Source organism: Protopterus annectens, chromosome 3.part1 (assembly GCF_019279795.1).
Source record: "Protopterus annectens isolate FY-2018-M chromosome 3.part1, PAN1.0, whole genome shotgun sequence".
In the NCBI taxonomy this organism is placed as follows: Eukaryota; Metazoa; Chordata; order Ceratodontiformes; family Protopteridae; genus Protopterus; species Protopterus annectens.
The window spans coordinates 477,236,130-477,258,362 of record NC_056732.1 but is presented as its reverse complement, the minus strand read 5'-3'; the positions used below and the strand labels follow the sequence as shown (position 1 = coordinate 477,258,362).

At 39.9% G+C, this 22,233-nt stretch overlaps 1 protein-coding gene across 1 annotated transcript in view; it reads right to left on the bottom strand.

The window, feature by feature from the left end:
• Positions 1–10,328: 10,328 nt before the first annotated feature.
• Positions 10,329–22,233, bottom strand: part of TAF2 (TATA-box binding protein associated factor 2) — a 2,150,018-nt gene continuing 2,138,113 nt past the window's right edge. The window contains exon 26 of the mRNA XM_044066916.1: positions 10,329–12,596. Coding sequence (XP_043922851.1) covers positions 12,331–12,596 — 266 coding nt within the window. The 3' untranslated portion in view covers positions 10,329–12,330. The remainder of the gene's footprint in view (positions 12,597–22,233) is intronic.

Sequence of the window (22,233 nt, the reverse complement as noted above, 5' to 3'; positions counted from 1 at the left end):
CAATCATAATGGTACGAAAATAAAACACAGCATGATATTAACATACTCAAGGAACTCCAACCAACTCAAAAGACATCATTAAATGAAACTAGAGCATACCAAGAGGTACCTACAGAGAAGGCAAGAATATAAAGGACTGGCTAGAAGCACTATTGCACAGTAAGACCAAGCACATTTCCATGTGCCCTCCCATGCAAGTTTTGCTGGTTCGAGTCAAAAGAGCTACTTTTACTGTCCAATACCACAAGAAAAATATTACAGCAAAATAAAAAATGACTATAACACTAAATACATTGTCTGCTTTGCTAAATGTCATGGTTTTCAAGCGATTTACATGGTAAAAATCCCCAATGCCCTTAAGAAACACATTACAAGACACACCTCCAACATCAGAAGCAGTGATGTGTCAAACCCTATGTGTAGCTGACATACAGAGTTCACCTTCCATGTAACTGAATCCAAAATGACCCCTTCAAAAGTAGCAGTGAAGCTAAACTTGGAAAAAAAACCCCAACCTGCTAGGATTTAACACTGCCTGCTCTATGGGAAGTGTACTTACGCTCAGAAAATTGGACCACAAGGACCTTGAATAATTTAGAATGGATTAAGTAAAGGTTTAAAATTTTTCTTTGGAAATACTTTACATTCTTTTTATCTCTTTTAGTAATTCCCCCAAAACTAGATCTGAAGAATCATGTTTGGTGAAACTGCTGCATTGTACTTTCATTTTTCAAAAGGATTAGTACTATTCAGGATGAGAGTTCAAATTTTTATTTGATTCTTTTAAAATGATCCTTTTAAATTGTGTTTAAGCGTGTCTTCATAACTTCTAATATGGTTTCGGTTTTCTAATCAGCTCCATATAATCAAGCTCATTCACAATTCATGCACATGGTATTTTACCTGAGCAGAAAGAGCCATGCTAACATTTCTATAAGGCAGTATGAATAGGTACCAAATGCCACGAGTTTTTCAACCCAAATACAATCCAATATTCAAGCACCTACCCAGCAACTGTCTTCTGCCAATCCCAACTAAACCACACACACTTGCATCCGCCAGTCAATGCCCTACTTCAGTACATCCAGTGATTTACTCACCCACCTACCTAACCTATCACCACATACCTTGTTTGACCAATCATGCTCCTTATGCTAAACAGGGATTAGGATAGAACAGTTGTATAAAATCTCACCATAACCGTACATGTCTTTCTCTTCTATGCTGCAGTATTCTTTACATATGGGTTGTATTCTGCCAATCGACCAAACATCCAGCCTGCATAGAAAAGCTTATAGCTACTGCCAGTACATGGGACGTCGTACATAGTTACTGAATGTCAGCCATAAAAGGGACTTCTGCATGTAGCATCCTCAGAATAAGTAAGCCCCATGGGGAGCTAAAGTTTAAAGGACAAACAAAAAAAGATAATCATCCTAGGAGAAAGCAAGTTGTAGGGGGGAAGGCAGGTGGGATAGAATACTACAACACAGAGGAGGACATCTACGGTTATGGTAAGATTTTATACAACTATTCTATGTCCTTCCATTCAATGTTGCAGTATTCTTTACATATGGGAGAGTGCAAAAGCTCAGAAGGATCCCAGGGAGGAGGAAGGGGTAGAGGAAGAAAGTGAAGAAACATTTTCTACAAACCCATGCAAAATTTCTCTAGCAAACTCTGCCCTGGATCTAGAGATAGTGTCCAGCTTGTAATGTTTATTAAAAATATGAACAGATGACCAAGTAGCAGCCTCCAAAGTGGAATGGGCATCCATACCCTTAAAGTAAGCATCTGATGAGCAACAGATTTGGTAGAATGAGATCTGACAGAAGATGGTAAAAAATTCCCATGAAAAATATAGCAAAACACAATAGCTTTAGAAATCCAAGAAGCAATAGTGTGTTTGGAAACAGGTAAAACAAAGGCCCTGGGATGAAAGGACACAAAAAGTTGATCTGTCCTCCTAATAGATTTTGTTTTGTCTAGGTAAAATCTGAGTTGCCTATGCACATCTAAGGAATGTAAAATCCTTTCACTAGATGATTGTGGTGAAGGAAAAAAGGTGGGAATGTGAATGGACTGATTAAGAGACAACTCAGTCACCACCTTAGTCATGAAAGGGTTAGTTCTCAAAGACACTCTATTCCTGTGGAACACCAGGAAAGGAGGGGAAGCCATCAAAGCCTGAATCTCAGATACCCTTCTATAAGAAGGCAAGGCTACCAGAAGCACTGTTTTCCAAGTGCAATACTTTAGATAAGCAGAAGCAGCTGGTTCAAAGGGCGCATGGGGAAGCTTCTCTAGGACATAGTTGAGATCCCAAGGAGGTGGCACTGGTTTCTTGGGAGGTTTCATGTGTAGGACACCTTTAAGGAAAAGATTGACCTCCAGCCTGGAAGCTAATGGAGGTGTCAATGGCAAAAAAGCAGACAGAGCAGAGCAATGGACTTTTACTGAGGAATAATAGAGATACTGTTAAGCAATTCACACAGGTAAGAAAGCACTAATGGAATGTCCACAGAAAACGGATCTAGCTTTCTTTTCTGGCACCAAATAGAACATTTTTTCCACTTGGAAATCTAAGATTTCCTAGCATTGGGTTTCATGGCCTCCTGCAAAACCCTAAACACATCCTGGGAGAATAGGTGCCTGAAAGGAATCAGACCCAGACAATCAACTGTAGAGCTGACAGAGGTGGGTGGATCAAGGTTCCTTTGTCCTGTGCAAGTAGGTCCAACTGATGAAGCAACTTGTGGTGATGGCCCCTGGCTAATTGCAGAAGAAGAGGGAAACAGTGCTGTCTTGGCCAAAAGGAGGTTACCAGCAAGATTTTTGGGTTGTCCTGTTGAATTTTCAGCAGGACTTTCTGATTGAGGTTGAGGGGGGAATGCATAAAGAAACATCCCATTCCATGAGAAAGACAGGGCAGCCACCTTCCAAACCTGAGGGTAGGGACCCTAGAACAAAAAAAGAGGAAGTTGTCTGCTCTGAGGGAAGGCAAAAAGATCCACTTCTGGAGTATCCCACTGGTGAACTTGATCCGGAACACCCAGACATTGGGATTGTATCATGGATCTGCATAAACCATCTGCCATTGAATTCTGAACTGAGGGAAGGTATACAACATGTAGAATTACCTTGTATGCCTGGACAGCTAGATGGCAAAGAAGGTAAGATTTGGTCCTCCTTTGCTTGTTTATGTACCATAGGACAGGGGTATTTGTCTGCAAGAACCTTGAGAGGACCTGGCAAAAAAAGAGGATGGAAAGTTTGTAAGGCCAGAATCAAGGCTCTCATCTCCTGGATACTGATGTGCTCCTTCAGTTGAATAGCCAACCAAAGACCTTGAACCTTGGTGAAAGCAAAAGTTGCTCCCCAGCCTAAATCTGAGGCATCTGTGAAGAGTTCAACAACTAAATTCCACGTCACCAGGGGCAAAAATCACTAATAAAACCAAAAGTAAAAAAATAAAAAATGTGGAAAAAACAGTACAGTGACAGGAAAGAGAACCAGCTTTATTCGTGACTAAGCGCTTTCCCCTTCAAATCCTAGGCATCACCAGAGTCACTAAACATACACATCACTTCCTTTTTATAGTGAAATACACATATCATCAAAGTCACTCAATATACACATCACTTCCTATTTACATTAAAATACACATGACACCAGACATATACAAACTCAATCATTGCAATTCTGGTTTAAAATCCTGTGCAGTATAACTGTATTGAATATAAAACCTATATTAAGCATGTTAAAAATACTAAAATAGTTTGTAGACCACCCTTTTAACATAATTAAAGAACGCACACTGGCTGAATTAAACATTAAAAGACTTCCATTTGAGAAGGGGTACAATAGAAATATTGTCATTAATACCTGGGGAATTCTTAACATTTAGTGTCAATTGACATTTTGTTTCTCTCAGTTCTAAAATCACTTTAGTATTGCCACCTCTTCCCCTTTTCTTCACTATGTCAATAATGAAAAAAAGAAACCTCTTAAAATTCTGACATATGACAGAATGTCTATAAAGGGCACTACTTGTCTTCTTATTTTTAATGCCCCTCACATGCTCGGCAATTCTATCTTTCAATCTCCCCGTATGGTTTTACCAACATAGAATGCTGAGCATGTGGAACATGTTGCTAAGTATACAACACTTGTAGTATTATATGTTCCCCTACCAGGACATGACAAAGTGCAGGGATAGCCATCCACACCTACACAAGGGCCATCATTAATATACTTGCAATAATTGCAAGAACCGCACTTGTACATCCTAGAGACATGCTCCCTGTCCTGATCAATCTCTCACAATTCAAGAAGATCCTTGAAATTACTTCCTGTACTGCATACCACCTTTGGTGCTACACCTAACCTCTGTTTAAGATCATCATCAAAGAAATTTTGCCAAGCAGTGTATAAAATACTGACAAACCTGGGGCAATCCTGATTATACTTTCATACCATAACATTATTGCCCACCGCATGTTTCTTACCGGGGTCAGCCACATTAGATTCCAATGATAAAATTGGTTGATAGAGTGTAGACCTCTTTCTCCAGATCTCTCTCTTGGTGTTGAGCAACAATCTGAGTGGGTAACCTCTGTTGATAAACATCCCTATGAGTGTGTACAATTCTTTACTGAAATCATTATCCTGACTAATCAGCCTAGATAGCCTACACATCTGTCCCTTCACCACTCCACATTTCTGATGGGGAGGGTGACAGCTGTTGTAATGCAACAGTCCATTTGAGTAAGTTGGTTTCCTAAAAAAATCTGTGAAGAGTTGCTGGGAAGGCTGAGGCATGTGAAGAGGTAGGCCTGGATTCTGAGACAGCTGCTGGATCCACCAATGTAGCTCTGTTTTCAAGCATGGGAGAAGAGGGAGCAGGACATCTAAAGGATGCTCATGTTGAGACAAAATTGTCTTCAGAAACCACTGAAACTTCCTCATGTGAAGATTTGCAAAAGGGAGCATGGGAATCATGGAAGCGATGAATCCGAGCAATCTTAGAAATTCCCTGGCCAAAATGGATGGAAGAGGCAGAAGGGCCTCCATGTAGCCTATAAGAGACAGAACCTCGTCTGAGTGGAGGAAGACCATCATCAGATCTGTCCTGAACCTGCATCCTAGAAAAAATGAGGTCCTGAGTAGGGATGAGACTGTATTTTTTAAAAATTTATAGTGAATCCCAACCTCTGAAGAAAAGGAATGGCTAATTCAAGGTTTAATCTTAGTTGATTCTGGCTGTTAGCCAGAAAAAGAAGGTTGTCTAGATACGGGTAAACCTAAGTCCATTGAACCCTCAAGAAGGCAATGATTGGAGCCAAGCACTTGGTGAAAACACTTGGAGCAGTGGAAAGACCAAAAGGCAAGGCAGAACTAAAAGTGCAAAGAACCCACAGAAAAACATAAGAATTTCCTGTACTGAGGGTGATTTGGGATGGGCAAGTAAACATCTTCGAGATCCAGGGAAGCCAAGAAAGAATGCGAAGGAATCAGAAAAATAAGAGTCGGCAGAGAAAGCATCTGAAAAAAAAACGTGAAGTATTTGAAACCCAGGTTGATAGCAACCAGATTTTTGACTACCATGTTGCTTCCATTGTACAGAAAGCTTTCAACATGGCCCACTTCATAAATAAGGGTATCTCATCCAGGGACAAGGAGGTCATAACATCCATGTATTCTTCCCTTATAAGGCCAATTATTGAGTGCAATGCCCCCTTCAGCATGTACCTTGCAAAGCACATGCAGTAACTGGAGAGAGTGAGGAGGAACCAGAAGAAAAAAAAAAGAGTTTGCACAGAAAGCATCCAAAAAGAATGCACTTTCAGGAAACTGTTTAAATGTGAGAGATCTAGGATAGGTCTCCTAGGACCATCCTTTCTTGGGACGAGAATCATCGTGGAGTAAAATCCCTTTCCTTTTTGTTCTGGAGGGACAACCTGGACTGTACTCTGGTGGAAGAACTTAGCTAGTAACTGAGGAAAGAGATGAAGTTGGCTGGAAGAGGGGTGAGGGATCCCTAGGAAAAAGGAAGAGTCTTCCAAATCATAAAGTAACCTTTTTGGATGATGGAAAGCACTCAGAAGTCCTGCGTGATCTACATCAAGACATAAAGGGGGAGAGAGAGGTGAAGAGAAGAGTATGACTTTGAAGAAAGGCTTGGTTGTCACAGAGATCCAGGCCTAGCCTGAAAGGACTGCTGAGGAGGAGGAGATGAGGGAGCAGGTGATTTTGACCGAGGGGCTCTCTTAGAAGATTTCTTAGACCTAGACCCTCCAGAAGCAGGGGAGGAGGAATGAGCAGGTCTTCTGACAAAGGAAGTCTTGTCAGGAAAATTCCCGTGGAATTTGGGGACTGGGGAAACAAGCAAGTGTTTTAAATCTTGGAGTTCCTTAACTTTCCCCTTGCAAAGATGTGAAAAGTTTTGCAGCAGCTGAACCAAAAAAGGGCAGAATTATCTAAATGAGCATCAATCAGTTTAGCCTTTATGTCATCAGGTAATGCCTGGAACCTTAACCGTGAATGACGTCTAAGAACAGATGCAGAGGCCGCAGCCCTGGCAGAAACCCCCACTGCATCATAACTGCACCTAATGGAATGCCTAGCTACCTGAGAAGATGCAGACAGTAAACAGAGAACCTGAGATTTAACCTCTGAGTCAGGTAATTTGGACAAAGCCTGAAATGTCTGAGAAAGGAAAGCCAGGAAATACTTAGATATGTGAGTCTGGTAATTAACAGCCCTAATGGCTAAGGTAGACAAAGTATATGCTTTTTTGCCTAGCCTGTCCAATATCCTGCTCTCCATATCAGAGGGAAGCAGCTTACCAGAAGGAGATAGGAGAGATTTTTCAGAGGCAATAGAGACCACAGCTGGGTCAGCAGACTGGCAGTTATAAAGAAACTTGCAGTCAGCTGGGACCTTATAAACTTTGTCAGGTCTCTCAGGAGCAGGGGCTTGGGAATCAGGGTTTTTGGAAGTGGAGGCAAAAGCATCTAAGAAAGCAGGAAGAACAGGTGGAACTGCAGAGGGTGCAGGGGTTCCCATCTGAAGAAGCTCATAGTAACATTTTTGTGCCTCTGAAATTTGGGAGGAATCTCACTTAAATAATTCCCTCATCTTACTAAGTTTCCCCAAAAGAAAGCTCTTCTACAGAGGAATCTCCCCATTAGATTCCTCCTCAGGAAAAACATATTCCAGGGGGGAAGGAATCTGGATGGAGTATGCCAGACAGTCTTCATCAGAAGAGGAATTTTCAGAGTCAGACTCAAGGACCTACGCCTTCAAAGCCTGCACAGAGGAAAAACACTGAGACCCAGAAGCCAGCACAGGAGAAGAATAGAATGCTGGAACAGGGAGCGAAGAAGAAGCTGTAGGCCTCAGTGCCATGAGGGCTCTAATAAGACCCTGAGAAAATGCATCCCAATCTGATTGTGGAGTGGACGGAACATTCAGGTGCTTAATTTTCATTTTTTTTAATGGGCTTCTCCAACGGAGGAGAGAGGTCAGACGTAGGCCTAATGTCCAACAGTCCTCTGGGTATTGCAGCAGGAGCGGTCCTGGAGTCCTCCATTAGAATGAGCCACGGTTCACCCAAGTCTCCCAAACTGGACGTGTGCAAGGCCTCGCATGTGCTAGGATCCAAAGTCTTGACGGCTTCCCCAGAGGCACCTGCCAAAGAGGCGGACCTAACCTCCAACTGTACCACCGGAGCTTCACCAACCTCAAGGGGAAATCGGAGGAGGTAGGCATAGTGGAAGAGGATTCAGGTCTTAACTTGCTTACCTTCCTCTTCAAACATGGCTCTGTCAAAGGACCCCTGGAACCCTTCATCATGTTCCTAGCAGGACGTTTGAGTCTCTGATTTTCCAGATAAAGGTTTAAGGCTAAAAGACAGCTTCAGAAAGTCTTAGGTGTGAAGGCCTGGCAAATAGAACAGGAACGGTGATCATGACTAGGCCCCAAATAAAACAGACTAAGCTTGTAACTATTCTTATGTGGAATTTGCCTTCCACACCTACACTTGCCCTTCCTGGGTGACATGAACAATAATAAATAGTAATAGCAAAATTATAAATCCCCAATGGGGTACTTATCTGAAGCTGGAAGTGGAGCGAAGGAATCCGACCACAGACCATATGTAGGAGTCAAAAGTTCTGAGGATGGTACATGCAGACGTCCCTTTTATGGCTGACATTGTCAGTACCTACATGCGACGTCCCACATACTGGCAGTAGGTATAAGCTTTTGTATGCAGGCCAGACGTTGGGTCGATGCATGGAATACAACCCATATGTAAAGAATACTGCAACATTAAATAGAAGGACATTTCAGTAACAGTACTCTTCCCTTACCAGTGCTGGACTATTCAGATTTTAAAACTGATTTTCTGGACTGGAACCTGTATAGATTCTATATTACTTAAACCACCATTTAGCTCTGAAGAATCCATCATAAGGGTGAAAATGCTCATCTAAAGGTAAATTTCTGTTTTTATTTTTGGACCAGAATACTGCCTCTGTATGGCTTTTTTTAAGAAAAGAAGCAAGCAATACAGCTGAGTAAAGGGATAGTCTTTCTTCTCAGTATCTAGAATTTTTTCTTTAATATGGCATTTTCCTTTTATTTGCAGGTATGCATCTGTTACTTTTGGTTAGGGGTAAATTTAAATAAGTTTTCGATTTACTTGGGAAATTCTGGTGTGGAAGAGAATACACACATGCATATGCAAAAAAATCCTTGAAAATTTGCTGGACAATATAAAACAATCTTTAAACTTATGAATCTATGAAAAGATAAAATATAGTTTGGCCATGTTACTTTTCAATATGAAATTATCTGTGTATCGTAAATTTGGTTAGTGAGTGAATACATGCAAAACATCTGCACATTTATTTGTATAAAAGATAATCACAATTGATTATGTTTAATCATCTTTTTGTTCTTCTTTCGGCTTTTCTCGGTTAGGGGTCACCACAGTGGATCACTTTGTCTGCTCATGAATCATATAACTGATAAATGCCAAAAATCTCACTTACACTGTTTGTAGGCCTAAAGCAACTTTGACCTTCGACATTATCCTAACTTCAGCACTAAATGAAGACCATGCTTTTCCACTTTCAGCAGCAGGTTTTAAGCTCATGGTAAAGAACATACCTAAAATAAGCATATATCAATGCTCAGATTTATGGTGGTTCTAAATTTTAGCTTTCCTGTACTGAGGGCTAAAGTTAGACTAGGTCTTGATGGATACACTTACTTTAAAGCAGGACATTCACTTACATTACCTTTCTAAGCCTCAATCAGCCATTATACTCAGTGAAACCTTAATGCCAGCTCTATTACTCTGACATAGAGGGCTAAGATTTCCCAAGACTAAGGGACATATAACTTTTAATCCTTAACTTTCATTCATACTGCTTTCCCGGGAAGAAATAGCCAAGGAATTGTTATGGCTAGGCTTGTAAAGGCCCCACGGCTGATAGCCTAGTACCAACCTATGAACAAAGCCAACTCTCAGACTAAAAACCCAACTTGAAATGATGCAGTTAGAGTAAGGATAGGATTACAATTATGGTTAGTGTAGCTAACTGTATGGCAAAACCAGGGCTTGGGTTGGTTAGAAGGTGCCAACACTTCCGTGTAGTATCAGAGACTCATTATGAGCATCTGCAGATTTTCCAAAGATTCCTTACTCATGGTTGCTTTATATATGGTTACAGAGACGTGACTTTGGCTGCTTTGGTTTTCAGAGAAACTTTTTTTGGTCCATTGGTTGTTAAGCTTTGGGTTGAGAGGGCACCAGTGTGGGGTCTGCCCAAGACACCACATGACATAGCTACACCTCTGACTGTGGTTCACAAAATTGGCTTTCTAAATGTTATTCTGCCATTCAGTTGAACCATGCAGTTTTTCTGGTTTAACCAAGAGAAGTATGAAGAACTTGATGTGTGTTCAATCTGAACCATTTGTTTTAGCAATTACCAGTTAATTCAGCTTAATTTAAAACACCAATGTGGCAGCACTTAGGGTGGCAGTGTTGGAGAAGTGGACAGTAAAGGCGAAGATTGATGACAGTTACATGTCAGAGGAGTCTTAAAAATGTCTGTAAATTCACTTCCTGATCACTGTTCAGCACAACTTACATGGTCTTTTCGCTGCAGCAGCAGTGTTAAAAGTTGTGCAACCATGTGAATACATTTTCTCTGAGATATAAAGATACATATTCAATTTAAAAATACAAATTCTTATTCTAGACATGTATATAATGTTTAATACCATGAATATGTACATTAAAACATCTTTATTTCTGCGGAACTTTATTAATAAAATATTTAAAACTTCATTTGGTTCATTTTAATTCATAACCAAGCTGAAATGATTAAAGCAGTAATAAAAATTCAGTGTCATTTACAGGATTAAAAACACAAGTAATGCACCAATATACAGCAAAATAACCTAGAAGAAAAACAGATACATACAGTATACTACAATGAAATGTAAACATCACTGAAAATACAGAACATACAAATAAAATAACTAAAATATCAAAATATTCTGTACATTGATGGTAGAAAATGATAGGAAACTTCACTACAGAAATAACACTCACCTACAATACAAATATGTTTAAAACATGTTTATAAAAACATTCTTCATGTTTTATTTTTAAAAGATGGCATCACAGAAATGCATTTCTGACAATATTAGGCTTCAGCTGCATTCATACCAAGTGGCTACACTGTCATTTATGTCAGAATACTTCAATATTTCCAAAATAGTAAAAAATAAAGTTTCTATCATTACAGAAACTTTAGTTAGGCAGCTCAAGACTACACTCAACAAGATGCAGGAGGGCATTTCCTTTTATGAGGGGAACACTGCCTTAGCCACTGCTAACAGGAATTCTGTTACCAACATTTGTAATGTTCTACTGCAGACAACATCCAGGGGTTCTTTCTTCTACTATCTGAAATGTACTTTTTATTTTTCCTTACCAAATACTGTCAATTTGTCCCTAGACTTTTGGGTTACCACAATAGTATCTTTCCACAATCTCCTCAGAGGTTGCTTGGCTTTATGGTTCAGTCCCACTGTTTCAGTTCCCTGGAGAAGACAAAAACAGACCCAAGAACCTCACAGGCTGTAAACAGCAGTATACAAGGACTGTAAGAAAGTGGAGGGGTGCAGTGTTTCTAAGTCATCCAGAACCACAACTTGGTATGACTTTTCCTCTCCCATTAAGGCCACCTAAGAGCCATATTCATTTTGGGTGTGCATTTAATAAAGCAGAAACTCATAATTTGAGAATTATCTATCACCTGCAGTCACGTGTCTCATTCTCATACAGTTGGAATAATTTTAGTGGTCTGCATTCACATAGCAAGGAAAAACATTTGGAATAATTTCAGAGGTCTGCATCACATAGCAAGGAAAACTGCTGTGGGGGGGGTCATCAGCTTTACCTCTAAAACAACTCATATCACAACTTAGGCTCACTCCAAATCTCATGCTGCGGCAGTGTTAGCAGTGTTGCTATAGCAGCCGTGACAACATGGCACTCTAAGTAATACTATATAGAGTTATCACCAACTTGTCATTTTAGCTGAAATAATGCAGTGTAGGTACATGACTTTTGTACCCCACATATTTACATAAATTACAAGTATACAGTTTTTGTAAAACATGTTTACCTCAAATTTCTGAGAAATGAAGTAATAGTGCACATTTTTGTTGTTCTTTAAATATTGAATCTTTTACTGACAAAACAAAACTTTGCAACTGCTAGGTTAAACAAAACTCCTATTGAATAACCGTGCTTTCTCTGGGATCAGGATGAGGTCTTCAGAAGTCATTTCAGTGAAATAGCCTTACCACAAGTCTGGCGAAAGCTTCCATCTAATCCACTTAGCCAAAGAGTAATCCTCACTTGCTATAAAACTTAAGTCAGCATGAAAACGCATATGGAAAGCTGGATGTATAAAAACAAGCCAGCAGACTCTGTGAAGTGTAAGGAACAGGTTGTTTAATGCATCTGTAAACAGCCAGCAATGTTGCTTCTTTCCCGGAATCAAAGCAACACAGTCTATATTAAATGGTTCCAACTCTTCGCTTTAAATGGTTCCAGCTTGAGTTTTAATACACTGAGTAAAACTGAATCCAGATTTATCAAAACAGCTCTTTGACTTTTGGATTCATTCCACAGTGCTAGAAATTAAAGCTCAATTCTTCACCATCTGTTCTATTGCACAGGGCAAGAGAGAGAGAACACAAGTTTACTCTAAGAATGACTAACTGCTTCCCTGCTATTCAGTCTGAAAGTGAAGGGGAATGAATAGACCGACCACTAGCAGGACTATTAGTGAAAGTGAAGAAATCTCTGTCTTTTTCCTTGCTGTCATGCTTATGTTTATGTTTGTGCTTATGTTTATGCTTCTTCTTCTTTTTCTTATGCTCGTGATGATGGTGGTGGTGGTGATCACTGTGTTTTGAAGAGTTTGATTCTTTGACAAAGCTTGACAAAGGCACAAGTGGCAATGAATGTATAACGGGTTCCTGTAATGGTGGGTCTTTTCCTAAAACAAAATAAAACACACAAGTTAAAATGCAGAAAACAATGATCACATAATTGTAACTTCCCCTCCTTAGACAAACACACATTCTTATTTGCCAAGGTACTACTATAATTCTAGGGAGGGAAATGTACAGCAGGTAGGGTCTCCTGCAAGTGCAACTATTTTTATGAATGTCATGCAGTCCACATAATAAAAATAAACATTGTTCAAGTAAAACACAGGTAGGTGGCATGACATAAAAGTGCAAAGACTGAAAGTTTGAGAGAGACGTGAGGACACTTGACAGAGAGATGGCATGGCACAATGAGGATGGAACAAGTTTGGCCATAGTTCTGCCAGAATTATTCTTGAGTTGAGTAAAGAATTCTACATGAGTTTTGTTAGCTGAGGTCTTGAAGCACAAATTAATCTTTAGCTGGGATGTGAGCTGCTCTGTTGTTTCTGTCAATGATACAGTCTAGAATCATGTTTTAGTCACCTGCTAATCTTACTTTGCTAAATGCATGAAAAATGTACTGGGTATCCAGTCCACTGATGTAAGCCTTTAAATGAAAACAACAAACAACTTGATCAACTGGCTGCTGATATGATAATGAAATATAAGGGAATCTAAACATTACAGTTACAGAAATGGTTGGGTCCCATTCAATAACAGAAGCAAAGCATTTAAAGCCATCACAAGGGGTGTAGTGGTTAAGTTAAATGGCAGCCATTAAAAAGAAAAAAAAAGTAATGAAGAAGAATTCCATTAAGAGCAGCAGAAAGACTTCAAAGCAGAGCTGTTAACCACACGCAAAAAAATACAGCAATCTTTGTTCAAGAAGGACAAACACAATTCAAACTTTTTGTAAATATACTAAGAAAATGGCATCAGACAATAAGAAAATTCCATTGGACTTGCTGACATTCAAAAGGTATGAGTTAATGTCCAGGCAGAGCTTGGTAAAACATAAGAATGCCTCCTTATGGCATGGAATCCAACAGCCTTGAAAAAAAATTATTGTGGAACCATCATTTTTTTTCTATTGCTAAGACAAGTTGCTTGCAATCTCCATACAACAGGCTCCACAAAATAAAATAACTTAAAAAAAACCTCTGAACTGGCATAGTGAAGTATTTAAATGTGCTTCACAGGTAAATAGTTTCCCAAGTCTCTCAGCCACTTACCACTTGTAAGGTCTAACAATGGCTTAACTCTCTTCTGTGGTGTCAGTAACATGACAGCTTCCAATGTGATTTATAAGTTTCAACTTAAACTAACAGTTGCAGTACCCATGACAGTTAACTTGGAAAAAAACAGCCAGCAACACTCTCTCCTACCTCCAAATTAAAGTTAAACTAAACTTTTCTTAAATACACAAACACACACACATACACTTAACTTTATTAACTTACCTATTGACTGACAACAGGTTTGGTGGATTAGTCTACAAACCTTTCTGCAATAATCCATAGTACTTTAAAAGACACAAAGTATAGGTAAAAGATGAACACAGTTGCAGAATTTCCCCATGATGTCAAACACAGAAGATGCAAGTTTAATCTACAACAAGAAAACCACAGTAGCTGCAAATTATAGAAATTACACAAGTGCAATCTAAAATAAGGTTAAATACATTTACATTAATCCATATCAATCTGTCTATCTATGGGAGTACTTGATTTTGTCAAGAATGTGTGTGTGTGTGTGTGTGTGTGTGGACTAAACAGATGGTTGACAAGTGTGCAAGACTGAACAATTCCCGACGTTGAGGAATATGTCCTTATCCATTTTTGTGAGATCTTGGAATTAGTATACATAATTAGTAGGGGGTGTGGGGAGCACAGCCCTCAACATGGAGTGACCCTCCCCACAAAAAAAAAATATCTTTGTGTTTTTTGAAAATAACACTTTGCATGTGTTGTAGCTGTTTGAAGGAGCATCATACATACTTTTTTTGATTATATATTTATAGAACACCCATATCTATTAATATATACATATATAACCCATATATGCTGCGGTGGTGGTGCTGCGGTAGCGTTGTCGCCTCACAGTACGACGTTGTCTTGTTCGATTCTCAGCTAGAGCGTCTTCTGTGTGGAGACATGTGTGAATTGGCGTACCTTCGTTGAAGGTTGCGTGTCAGAGCTGGCAACTCAGCACGTAAAAATCTACTACCAATTATTAGCGGACTGGAGTTCCACTGTGGCGACCCCTAACCGGGAAAAGCCGAAAGACACAACAACAACATATATAACCTATATACATATATATATATATATATATATATATATATATATATATCTATACACACACACACATACACAAACATATATAGTTTCAAGATGATCGCACTGATGAACTAAAATGTTAGGATTTGCCCCACCTGCAGAACTCATGGTAGTGTTTATTCCTCAGTCCACATTGGTAGGGAGGTTCTATATTCGGTATCTTTTTGTCCTTGTGGACCCTGACATTTTATACATCACAGCGATCATCTTGGGCTTCTGACTATATTGTGGCCCTCTATAAAATGATTTTAAAAAATACAAAAACACACATAGATATACTTAAACAGACACACACACACACACACAATATATATATATATATATATATATATATATATATATATATATATATATATATATATATATATATATAAATTCATATAAATGCATGGTTGCAGTGAACATACGTTTTGCATTGCTTTTCTGGCTGATGTGTGCATGCAAGACTGAGGTACAGCAGGTACTGGGAATTTGCCCATTCATAGCTGTTGTGGAGTTGGTATACATAAATAATACTTTCTTTTTATATTACATTATATTGTTTTATTACAGGGCTTACTACCTGCATAAAATAGTGCTTTTTAATTTTTTTTTGATGTGATCTAAAAAGAGTTATTCTTTTGATTACTCGTGAGCATTTGCTTTTTCATTAGGTAATCATATGTAATGGCAAGGGCAGCACAGTGGTGTAACGGATAGCACTGTTGCCTCACAACAAGAGGTTCCCAGTTCGATTCTTGGCTGGGTACCTTCTGTGTGGAGTAAGCATACCCTCCCTGTGTTTGCATGGGTTTTCTCCTAGTCGTCCAGTTTCCATGCACATTCCAAAGACATAAACTTGGTGGCTTGGCCATAGGTGTGAGTGTGTGCGCGCGTGAGTGTGTGGTATGGAAGAACAGCTGCAGCAGGGCTAGCCACCTGATGGTGTGTGAACTTTGGCTCTAGAAGACTGTCACTGTTGAAGTGACACCCCGACTCCATGAGCAAAAATGGGAAAATGGACTGTGGAGATATATATATATATATAACATTTCTGCACTTGAAAAAATTGCAAACTCACCTTAATATTTAGGAAGGCAGTCATCAGAATATACTCCAGCTTATCCACAAATGAACCAACTCAACAAGTACTAAGCAAGGATATTCACTTAAATCCTTACCTTTTCAAAGTGTATTTAGAGCGTTTCCTCAACCAAAACATTAATAAATACATGTAGCTGTCACAGTCAACCACATCCCCATTACAATGTTATTATAGGACATATATAGTCAGTAAAGCATTTAATTAAAAATTAAATTTAAAGCAATACATCATCTTCTCCATACAGCTGCTACACACACAAGTACTCCTAAATAAACTAAAGATTACAGTACACACCTAGGAAATTAAATATCCAGGAATCAAATTAAAACACAGCCCAACAAACGCAATACACAAAAATCTATGAAATACCAAGTAGTATGATCTGGTAATATGGGACTACTTTAATTTTGGCCAGGGATCGCTTGTCAAAAAAAATAATGCCTTCCAGTTCTTTTGTACATCCCTAGCAACTTCTTTTATGACATCAATAAAATCAACATTAAGTTTTATCTGGAAAGTGAAAAACAGAATGAAGGTAGATAACATATATAAATCAAAACATACAGGAGGCCTAAAACTATCAAATTTCAGGACATAATGCCTAATCAGTCATTCCACAAAAACTCTGAAAACAGGAACCTTCAAAAACAGACACGAGCTGGCCACCTTTATGGGTCAAGATCTTCTCTTTGCTGAAAACTCTACCAGAAGGCAAACCACAGCTCTTCTGCATATGGATAACAAAAATTCACAAGCACAGTTACATGCCAAGTTTCTTGCTAAAATTAACTACTTCCAGGAAATTACTCACAGAAGGCAGGTGAACAAGAGAAATTATACTGCCACAAACAACTCCATCTTCCCAGTAAGATCAGGGCTACTTCTTTATCAACATTAACTACATTTAACAGTCTAATGCTGTTACACCTGAAAAGAAAAACCTCAGTGGTGTCCACACAAAAATTTTTTAGAGTCCAAAAAGCTACCTGCAAAACATATTCGGAATATGACTCAAGGACTGCAGTGGCCATGGTATTCCAATCACGTTTTGTGACCAAATAAGCTAAATAATCTTTAAAACATTTTAAAATGTGATGCACCCTTGCTCTAAATTATACATCTATTCATCAAAGGTCAAGCACTTCATCCTACTTTAAATCATGGAACATAGATGCACCATTTTTTGGGTCAGCCAGGTACAACCACATTCATTTTCATCTCCAGAGCACTGTTTGGTTAAGTAACTTGCTCACAGTCACAAACCAAGGGAATCAAACTCAGGACTACAGGTTGAAGATCATTAGCAGCTATATGCACCCAACTGACAGACTCAGAAGCACAGAATATTATACAAATGATCCACACTTTGGAGAAATACAGCAAACGCAACACTGTTCTCTAAATTCATATATGAACAATATACAAACAACTATAAGCATCCATCTCAAGCAGCAAAACAAACTCATTTTCGCTTGGGTGTTTCACTGCCATGCCAGCACTGTAAAAAAAGACAGGACTGACCTTAATGATCATGTGTTAAGTGATAAAACTGAAAGCCGCATCTGTGTTCAGTTTCCACCTTTTCAGAAGTTGCCTGGTAGCTAGTGGATATTCCAATCTTATTTTCATGTAAAATAATGATTTTATATGAAAGTAGGACTTTACAAAAATAATACTGTCACAGTTGTCATCTTACTCTTCTGGATGTGTGGCTGTGATGGACATTACTTTGTGATGTGCAGTTATGGCTGGAAGCTTGCCTGTCTCCATTTCTGCCTTTTGCAAGATTGCTTTAATTATTTTTATGTTGCTGACAGCTGTTCCCACTGACATATCCATTTCACCTTGTAATAGTGGCACAAGTACTGCAGTAGCTAAGTGAAGGTTTGGAGTTAGTGGTCAATGTCAGCTTGTCATAGGTTCATGAGAGTGTACTAGGCTAATGACCAAAAGGTTAAAAATAAACGCCACGGCTTGCCAGATGGCACACAGCTTTGTTCACATAACAGACTAAGCGCTTTCACCCTCATCAGAGTCACTTGCAATAAACCATTTAATCCTTATATGCAAAGCTTGTTAATAGATTCATTAGTTAATTAGTTTTATTTATTTTTATTTATTTAACATTTGTTGACCGGGAAAGTCCAACTAGATTCCACAGAGCCTGTTTTCAGCCGAGGCCTAGGGAGAGATACTCCAGACACGTCTTTAGAATGTGGGAGGAAACTGGAGTACCCAGAGGAAAGCCACGCGAACGCAGGGAGAACATGCAAACTCTGCACAGAAGGCACCCCAGCTGAGAATCGAACCAGAGAACCTCTTGCTGTGAGGCGACAACGTTAACTGCTGCACCACTGCACCACCCAAGTTAGTTAATGGACAATAACATTCAGTTAGTACTACAAAGAATATTATAACCCTTAAAACATTACAACAGTTAAATACCAACCTAAAATTCATACAAAACTTAACCAAAACATTTTAACACCACCAGTAAAAGACTATGTGAACTAGAAGAAAACACTGTGCATCTTAAAACCTGTTATAGACATTCCACTACATTTAAATATAATAATTTGGTCATGAAAAATAAATATCTTAAATGTGTAAAAGTATTGTACAATGCTATGTTTATGTGTAATATTATCTATACACCTGCTGCCATATGCAACCATTTCCAAATCAAATAAAATGTGATTTGTATTTTAAATAACTGAAAATGGAGATTTTGTCATTAATGCCTGGCACTCTGGTTGCATCAAGACGTACCTGCCAAAGGCATTCTCTAATTTCTAGTATTGTCTTGGTATCCCCACCACCTTCATTCTTCAGAATCTTATCAATTACAAAGAATAAAAACCTTTTAAAATTTTTGCATTCCCTACTGTGCAAAAATAATGCACTTAGGTTCATAGGTAGGTACTAGGCTACTGGCCCTATGGCCTATATAAGCCTAGCCAAACGGTACCCTAGCTTTTGCCACCCAAGAAAATTATTTTCCTGTGCCCCTGTCAAGCAGAACCACAGAAGTGATCCCCGGGGTGAATTTCCTATCTCCCATCCAATCATCAAGATTTTTCTTGAAGAGTGCTAATGAGGAGGTTTGTCTGATATAGATAGGTAGTTTGTTCCAGAGTATGGGAAGTCTCTGAGACAGGAATCTATCCCTCCAGCATGTTCTGTTTATTGTGGTGACAAAGTTTAGGTCCCTAGAGCGTGTAGCTTGGAGGGATTGGGATTTCTTTTATGTAGTGCATGTCCAACAGCTCTTGGTTTGACATAGCTTTGTATGTTAGGCAGAGATCGCCTCTGAGTAGGCGATATGTGACAGAGTAAAGCTGCTGTTTTTTGAGATGGTCTGCGTAGGTCATCTATTTGAGGCCGGTAATCCCCTTTGTGAGGTATTTCTGTGGCTTTTCCAATTGCTGTAGATGTCTTGTGAGGTACATACCAAAAGGGGCGTTGTACTCCATAATGGGTCTAATGAGTGATGAGTAGAGGGGAACAATGACCTCCTTTTTCCTGGATGAGAAACCTTTTGTGATGAGGTGTGCCATGTAGAAGGATTTCCTGACTACTGTGGCGATCAAGGGAGAGACTACTGTCCACCTGTGTCCCAAGGTCTCTTATCACACTTTCAGTGTTAAGTAGACTACCACCTATGTGGTAGTTCATGGATACAGAGTTTTTACCAAAAGGGACAACAATGCACTTTTTGGCATTGAGCTTGAGGCCATGGCTTTGACACCAGGCATCTGTCTCAGTGAGGCCCTTTTGTAGGATATTCACATCGTTAGGAGATTTGATTATGGCTCCTAGTTTGCAGTAATCTGCGAACTTTGTTAGCCAAAAATCTTCTGTGTTAGCCTGTACTTCATAGAAGTAGATACCAAACAGGAGAGGACCTAGGACTGAACCCTGTGGGGTACTCCACTTGTCACTGGTCTGAAGTTGGTTTTAGAGTCTGCTACTTTCACAGTGTGGGTTCGGTCAGTGAGCCAGTTGGCAACCCATCTTGTGACATATGGATTTATACCTAGTTTAGTGAGTTTGTCTATAATTCCAGAGTGGGGGATGGTGTTGAAAGCCTTGGCAAGATCTAGATAGGCTGTGTGTACCACCTTACCCTCATCTACAGCTTTGGTGACCGCTTCAAAGAAGTCTGTCAGGTTTAGGAGACATGATCTGCCTTTTACAAACCCGAACTGGGTAGGGTCCAGAGTTTGGAGAATACCAATGTCATTGTTTGTAAGTTCCATGATGATGCGCTCCATAGCCTTGCAGACCAGGCTCGTCAGGCTAATGATGCAGTACTTCCCGGGGTCCGTGGTGGCTCCCCCTTTGTGGAGTGGGATAACCGTTGCTGTGCGCCATTCAGTGGGCACAAAGCCTGAGGTGAGGCTATGATTGGACATGGTACTTAGGTGGGGTGCCAGTTCATTCTGTAGTTCATATAGAACGCAGCCTGGGATGTTGTCAGGTCCCATGGATGCTGTGTTCTTAGCTTTGGAGAGTGTTTTTTTTTTACCTGTGCAGCTGTGATTACAGGTACTTTGCATTCTTCCGGTATAGAGATGGGCCCTTTAGGGGATGAGAGAGGGGTAAAGTTAGCACTGAACCTATCTGCCAGGATGTTGGCAATATCAGTTGGTTCTGTATATTTAGTGCCATTGTGCTGTAACTCAGAGCAGATCTGAGTGTTGCCATTGAGATTCTTGACATAGCTATAGAATGCTTTGTGGTTGCCTTTAGAATCAGTAGCGATTTTGTTTTCATAACTAGCTTTGGAGGATTTTATGAGGGATTTCAGCTTCTTACTGAGACTGACCACGGAGTTCCTCCAATCATGGGATTTTACACTTTTTTTTGCAACAGTTTCTTTCTTCTGTTGTAGAGTTTGTTTATAGCAGGGGACCACCAGATTGGCTTCCTTTTTTTGGAGGATAGCATCTTGGTTCTGTTAGGGACTGCATGATCCATGTACTCGTGTAAGTGCTTATAAAGTGCAATTGTATAGAATTCAGCAGTCGTATCTCTATTGTCCATCAGCATAGGTGTCGTGAAGTTTGCCACTTCTGTCTTAAGAAGCGTGAAGTTGGCTTTGGAGAAATTGTTTAAGGTGGTTTTCCTAATGGGGGGTGGGGCCGGGATGTGGATGTCTAGGGTGATTTATTTATGGTTGGATCTGACCAATGAGGAATTGACCTCTGGTGTGGAACACCGGTTGCCCATGTTGGTAATGACTAAGTATAGGATATTGCTGCCCCTGGTGGGGGTGTGGATAATTTGATCCAAGGCATTGGAATTTATGAATTCCAGAAAACGTTGAGCACAAGAGTTGGTACATGAGTAGTTTTCCCAGTTAATGGTGGGATAGTTGAAATCACCCATTATTAGGGTGTTAGGTTTTACCTAATATTTTCCATTGTATTAAGAAATGAGGAGTGGGAATCCTGGGGCATGGTGGGGGATCTGTAGCAAGCTACAATTTGCATTGCGGTCTTGCCCAGAGTTAGTTGCACTTGGATAATCTCAGATGCATTATGCTGAGCAACTAGCCTGGAGGTGTGGATATCCTTAATAACTATGGACATGCCTCCGCCTTTAGTGCTTCGGTCCAAGATAAGTGGTCGAAAAGTGTGGTATGAATTATAGCCTGGTAATGCAGGGGTGCTCTCTGGAGCCTTGAACCAGGTCTCTGTCACTGCACAGATGTCGATGTTCTCCATTTTAAGGAGTGCCTCGAGTGAGTGCATTTTGAGGTTTAGACTTCTAGGATTGAGTAGCATTACCCTCAGATTTTGCTTGCTTGTACCTGTTACGGTGGTGAATTTGCCATTTGAATCTTGCCTAAAAAAGGCACTACAGGGGTGGAAAGAGCCTTAGCCAGTATCTGGAATCCCAAGGGCAACAGGTGCAGGCCATCTCTGGCAAAGCATTGTGGTTTGTCGATCATGTCATCCCAGGCAGACAGATACTGGATCCCCTTAGAATGACGCCAGAAGCTTAGCCAATTGTTGAAGTCAATTATTTTGTCCTTGTACTGTGGTATCATTCTGGGTGATTGCAGGATGCTACTCAGGGCTAGGGTCATACCTGCCTGGGCTACAAGATCAGAAAGCTCCGCCATGTCTCTTTTCATGTAGTCCAGGGAGGTACGTCTCAGGTCATTCACACCAACATGGACAATGACAGAGTCATATTTGTACTTGCTGAGGAGTGGCCTGAGTGCATGCATTATGTGGTGGATCCTGGCACCTGACAGGCAGCTGACAGTGA